At 43.0% G+C, this 5,767-nt stretch overlaps 1 protein-coding gene across 1 annotated transcript in view; it reads right to left on the bottom strand.

Annotated features, from left to right (window-relative positions):
* LOC101656273 (collagen alpha-4(VI) chain-like) overlaps positions 1 to 5,767 on the bottom strand; it is a gene marked incomplete at its 3' end in the record, with an annotated part of 122,093 nt that overhangs the window by 43,136 nt on the left and 73,190 nt on the right. Inside the window, exons 16-20 of the mRNA XM_045297695.1 lie at positions 5,512 to 5,542; positions 5,410 to 5,472; positions 2,724 to 2,786; positions 2,068 to 2,130; positions 984 to 1,046 (exon numbers count right to left, since the gene is read on the bottom strand). Coding sequence (XP_045153630.1) covers positions 984 to 1,046; positions 2,068 to 2,130; positions 2,724 to 2,786; positions 5,410 to 5,472; positions 5,512 to 5,542 — 283 coding nt within the window. The remainder of the gene's footprint in view (positions 1 to 983; positions 1,047 to 2,067; positions 2,131 to 2,723; positions 2,787 to 5,409; positions 5,473 to 5,511; positions 5,543 to 5,767) is intronic.

Here is a 5,767-nt window from a genome sequence, read left to right as displayed (position 1 = left end):
ATTAAAATAAATAAATAAGTGCCACCCCAGAGACCCAAACTGTGTGATTTAGAGGTTTCTCCCTCTCCTGAAGTGACCATTTTAAGAAATGCACGTCTCCTCAGCATTGTCTGGCCCAGGGAGAGTTCAATAGAAACCAGGTGTGCATTCATTTCCATCAAGAAACTTTAGCAGCGTCCATGTTTCACGGCCGCTGCCATCATGCGTTTTCAGAATGATTTGGACAGCCATCTGGTGGCCGTCCACATGAAGCTGTAAGATTCTTTGGCCTGCCGTCATGTTGCGTGCCGGCTAACAAATCCAATTTCAGTGCTGAGGGCATACACCGCAGGTTCTTCTCAGTGGTGGGTGCAGGAGATCTCTGAAACATGAGCTGCCGGAAAGACCATGTGGCTTTGAATCATAAAGCTCAACCCCCGTGAAGGGGTGAATTGAAAATACTCAAAAGAACGAGCTTGTTTTCAAGTTCAGCCTGAAAACCGAGGTAATGCTGCAGAACCCTATCTTTGGAAGTGTTATATTTCTTGAAGTGAACCTTTTGTGATCCCAGGTCTTCAGAGAATCAGTTCTGGCTACCCAAGCTCTTAACAGTTTGAACTCTGATCTATGATCTCATTTGTTGTGCTGGGGGGAAAAAATGCCTCATGGAACATTTCTATATTCCCCACAGTTGCAATGCCTGTAAAGAATCTTTGTCCAACAGAAGTGACACCTTGACCCTTCAACACGTGCGAAAGTGCAATACATCCTGAGATAGCTTTGAGTTTTTATTTAGGTTAGCAAATTAAGAATCTTTGCCATTTAACTCTCTTTTTTTATGGTAGTAAAGATGTAAATAACCTAGCTTAACAAACATGTTCTATTTGCAGCCCCAAGATCACATGATTATCATATAATTGACCAAGATCATTCAAAACCAGCACACAAATAAACAGCAATCAATAAACTCAACAAAGATGGTAAAACAGTTAAACTAGACTTACGGATGGTCCTCTTGGTCCCCGAGGTCCCTGTGGGCCTTGTTCTCCTGCTTCACCAACCTCTCCCTTTTATAAAAGAAGCATGCAGATAAAATCAATGATCGCTTGTAAATTAACAGAATGCAGATGCCATTTTACTTAGAGATCACACAGTTAATCTTTTCAAGTCCTTCTTACAGCACAATGACACCGCCTCAGTCAGGACAAATATTTGGCCCTAGGCTTTGTTAAACATAGATAACTAACAGCTTGTCATATGTCCGTGGTTTGCATGATGTTCTGAGTTTGGAAGCTGTACTTCCTATGGAGGACACCTTTTAGCAAAGCTTCCAGACCAAGATAAGACTATAAAGCAGAGGTTCTCAAACTGTGGGTTGCCACCCCTTAAGGGGTCGAACGACTCTTTGACAGAGGTTGCCTGATTCATAACAGTAGCAAAAGTACAGTAATGAAATAGCAACAAAAATAATTTTATGGTTGGGGGGTCACCACAACGAGGAACTGTATTAAAGGGTCGTGGCATTAGGAAGGTTGAGAACCACTGCTATAAAGGAAGATGGACTATAAAGTGATCTATTTCTGAAGACGTAGCTTATGGACAACTGGTACAGTACCGGTGATGCTTCCTTCTATCATATGTAAGGTCACTGTGAGTCAGAACAGGCTCGATGGCAACTAACTGCCCCACTCCAGTAACAAATACAGTAAAGATGTTGATGTTGAAAATGAACAAAACCAGGATGCAGCACCAGTTACATAATTTTACAGGATGATGGCTCTTCCTTGATGGGGGGGGGGGCAGTTAAGGAGTAGGGGTAAATCTATATTTGTATTTACCTATCCACTAACCTGTCTTTGTCTATGTACATGACTCTATGGATCAAGCTCTTTGATTTCTAAATGTCTGTGTATGTGTCTTTTCTTCTCTGTATCCATCTGTCCAGCTATAGCACAATGGCAGTCAATATCCTGACAAACCACATCAGAAACTCATCCAGGAAAAGACGACACAAGGAGAGGCTCATTCACAAAATCTGAGTGTCTCCTCCAACACTCAGTCAAGAAGAGTGTGCTCCTTGGGATTTACCTTCATTCCTGCTGACCCAGCTGCTCCTGTGGGGCCATCGGGCCCTTGGGTCCCAGGAGGCCCCTGAAACAAGACCACAGGTGCACAGTCACCATAGAGTTAAGTATCTGGATCTCTTTTCTGTTTTTAAGGTCTGGAATTGGTCATATTCTCAAGAATCACCTTGAAGATATAAGTCTAGACCGAAATGCTTAATAGAATCAATTAATTGCATCATCGAGCAACCCAACTCTATAATCTATACACTTCCACTCTGGGCAGAGAGGTGGCACTGGAAGAGTAAGGGGCTCTATGAAAGAGGTCACATCTACCTCCCACTGAGAATTGGAGGAATTAGCTAGCTACTAGAGGAGAAAACCTAATTTAACTAAGAGATTGGGAAATCAAAAACCTAGACCTTTTATCTGCTTTAAAAAAAATGTTTGAAATAAAAATAGAAAGAGCACAGTGATTATGAGGCAGGATGGTTTCCAAACCAAAGGAGAATGAGAACAGAACTATGTTTGGGGGCAAGCTCGGAGTTGCTAGTTTAGATCCAGCAGATTCTTGATTCAGATCTGCAGTTTAGATTAAGCTATCTCGCTTGGGTCTGAGCCGGCCAGTAGCCATAAGCAGCTGGGTTGCAGCTGTCTGCTCTGCGGACTTTTCAAACCTACCTGTGCACCCCGTAAGCCTTTTTGTCCAATAAATCCTGGTGTCCCCTGCCTTCCTCTTGGTCCCTGATGCAAAGATGAAATGAAATGAACATTCAACAAATTTTTATAAAGCTCTTTATATTTCAGGCAAGTGCAAGGTCATCTTCAATGCCATTGGAAGCCCCAATGAGTGGAGGTGCTGTGGCCCACCTCTCCCCTATTAACCAAACTCGAGTCAGGTGGCATGAGCACTCTGACACACGTCCCCATCCTCACCCCACACTCACTAAAACTGACTCACAGGTGTGGGGCCCTCAGCATCTGGATTCTTAAGTAATCCCCAAGTGAATCTGATGCACGTGGAACTCTGAAAACATTGCTTCTCTATTTTAATTTACTCAAGTCAGTTTAGATCCTAAAATGGGATCAGAGGCACTGCTGGGATATTGATTTCCTTTCACAAGAAGGATTAATTTCCTTACACATCCAGGCTAAAGACAAGAGAGAGTGTTTACGATTGTATCAGGAATCAAAAGTAATTTGAGAGGACTGGTCTCCATGGATGCGATGCTAGATAGTTTCTGACTTTCTCTCCAATCCCTTTATTTTACTGATTTTTGTCACTTAAAATGGTCTCCAACTTTTCTGAGAAAGGTTTTCCTACTAGAAGCATTGATCACAGCATCAATTCTCCCAGGTAAGGTATTGACCATCATCTGTTTACATAGGTTATCATGTTCACAGCCCATTGGGAAGGTAAGTGTTGAAGAGAAGTTTAGTCAATTATTTTGCCCATGGTTCTCAGCATGATGTGTCCCCTTTCTCCCCAGCATGTTATAAAGGGGTAAAGAGGAAAAGGCAGACACACAGTAAGGGGGTCAGGGGGTACCTAAATTTGAGTAAAGCCAAAGATCAATAATAATTAGGAGAGATATACCTCTATGTATGCATATACTGAAATATTTGTTTCCCCCCTACATTCAGATGCTATTTTCTATCATTAAGAACTATAATCTCTAATTATACCCCGATATTTCATCTCTTTCCATAGTGCCTTCATCAAGTCTAAAGACTGCATGAGATTCTCAAATTATCCTTGGACAATCATGGGATGTTGAATGTCATGGAGGATGATTCCATGTGTTAGTAAACTTTGTTTTCAAGTGCTTCCATTTCGCTGACTCCAGAAACTGTGATTAAGCAAGAACCAGAGATGGGGAAAGAGAGACATCAGTCATCTGATGATTGCCCAGGAGCAGAAGGTCAAAAGAGATTTTCAAACAAAAAACCTTCCTCTGTAGTGAACAGAGAGAGCAAGCCTTCCCCAAGATCAGCACCCTCAATTCAGACTTCTGGCCTCCCAACTGCTGGATAGGTCTGGTCTCACAGTCCAAGTATTGGAGCCTCTTTCTTCCAACCTGGGAGCCCATCAAAGCCTGACTGAGCTCTCTGGCCAACAGTGCCCTGGGGAATTCTGCTGTCTGACTGCTGTGTGAGATGTTGAGTCATCTTGGCTGCAAAGCTTGAGTCTTCAGTTTATTTGAAATGACGCTGAATAAAAGGAACCGCAGAGCATCAGCAGCGGCGCTTCATGTGAAGAAACCTGACTGAGACATCAGCCGCTGAGTGGCCAGGTCTGCTGGTTCCTTTCCTGAAGGCTGAACAGAGAAAGACGGAAGGTGGTCTGCTCATCACCCCGGGACCCACTATTGTGACCCATAATGACAACTAGCCAGCTGTCATCACCTCCAACCCAACGGAGGAAGACCCCGGTGTGTCAGAGTTCAACTCTGACCCCCAGGCTGGTCAACGACTGATTTGCCAGAAGTAGCTTTCTTCCAAGGTACCGCTGGGTGGCCTTGAGTTGCCAAGCTTTCCGTTAGCAGCCAAGCATAGGGATTTTCTGACCCATCCAGGGAATCAGATCCATAATGATAAAAATCAAGACAAAGAAATAAAATTCTTCAATTTGGAAAAAAAAAGAGGTGACTTTTCAAAGAAAGACATAGAAATTGTTCCAGCCGAATTTAAAGAACAACAGATTTGAGGTATTTTTGGAGGATTCTAAAAGAATTCAGTCTAAGTTTAAATTTCAGCAGTTCCTGAATACTTGGCAACCCTAACTAGACTGAATTCCTAAAGGGCAAAACCCCTGCGTTTGATGGTCTGCGTTTCCCTGACTCAGCAAAGGGTCCTCTGCATAGCGGAGACTCGATGGAAGGTGAGAGCTGGTGATTGTTCCTGCCAACGAGAGTACAACCCTAGTGCATTAAATACCCCTTGAGTAATTTGAATATATAACATCAGAGGCAGTAATTACGATCCTGGACTTTATAGGTAGACTGCCCAAGTTTGAATATCAACTTTCTCTCTTATTAGCCATGTGACCTTCAACAGTTTCATGAACGTCTCTGTCTCTCCATTGCCCCCCTGTCAAATGAGGATGATAAAATCTCCTTTCTCATAGAACTTGTAATGATTAAAGGAGTTAATACAAGGAAAGACACAGTGAAAGTTTAATCAATATTAGCTGTTAGGTTTATATTTGCCCAGAATGGAAACTATGTACTGTTTGCTTCAGGAGGCTCTGGAAGGGAAGTATCCAAACCACTTTGATATACATGCAATCTCTACACAGTATCACCTTTAAGAATCTAAGCTAAAATGTCCAGCAAAAATCCTTTAAAACCAAATTCACCAATACTACCTGCTGGCCTGGATACCCGAGTTCCCCTTGGTAGCCCTGTTCACCCGATTGTCCATGCACACCCTGTCAAAACGAATAAATCCTGGTTACTTCTCGAGATACCTCTAGGAAGTGCTGCCTTCCAAGGGTGTCACTTGGAAGATCCAAGAGAAAGACTCAAAAAATATTTGATAGGCTGTGCGTCATCGTTTTAGGAGCTGGAGTTGGATAGGAAGTGGGAGATTTCCATTATGTTGGCAAAAAAAATCATATCATCGTGAATGAGGGGAGCGCGTGATGGGGACCCACTGCCCATCTGTAGACAACTGGACATCCCTTGCAGAGGGGTAGTGGGGAGCAGATGAGTCACTCAGGGTTC

Source organism: Echinops telfairi, unplaced genomic scaffold (genome assembly GCF_000313985.2).
Source record: "Echinops telfairi isolate 266 unplaced genomic scaffold, ASM31398v2 ScPeMD7_7420;HRSCAF=8458, whole genome shotgun sequence".
Lineage (NCBI taxonomy): Eukaryota > Metazoa > Chordata > Mammalia > Afrosoricida > Tenrecidae > Echinops > Echinops telfairi.
The sequence above is the reverse complement of the archived record's forward strand: the minus strand, read 5'-3'. Positions and strand labels throughout refer to the sequence as shown.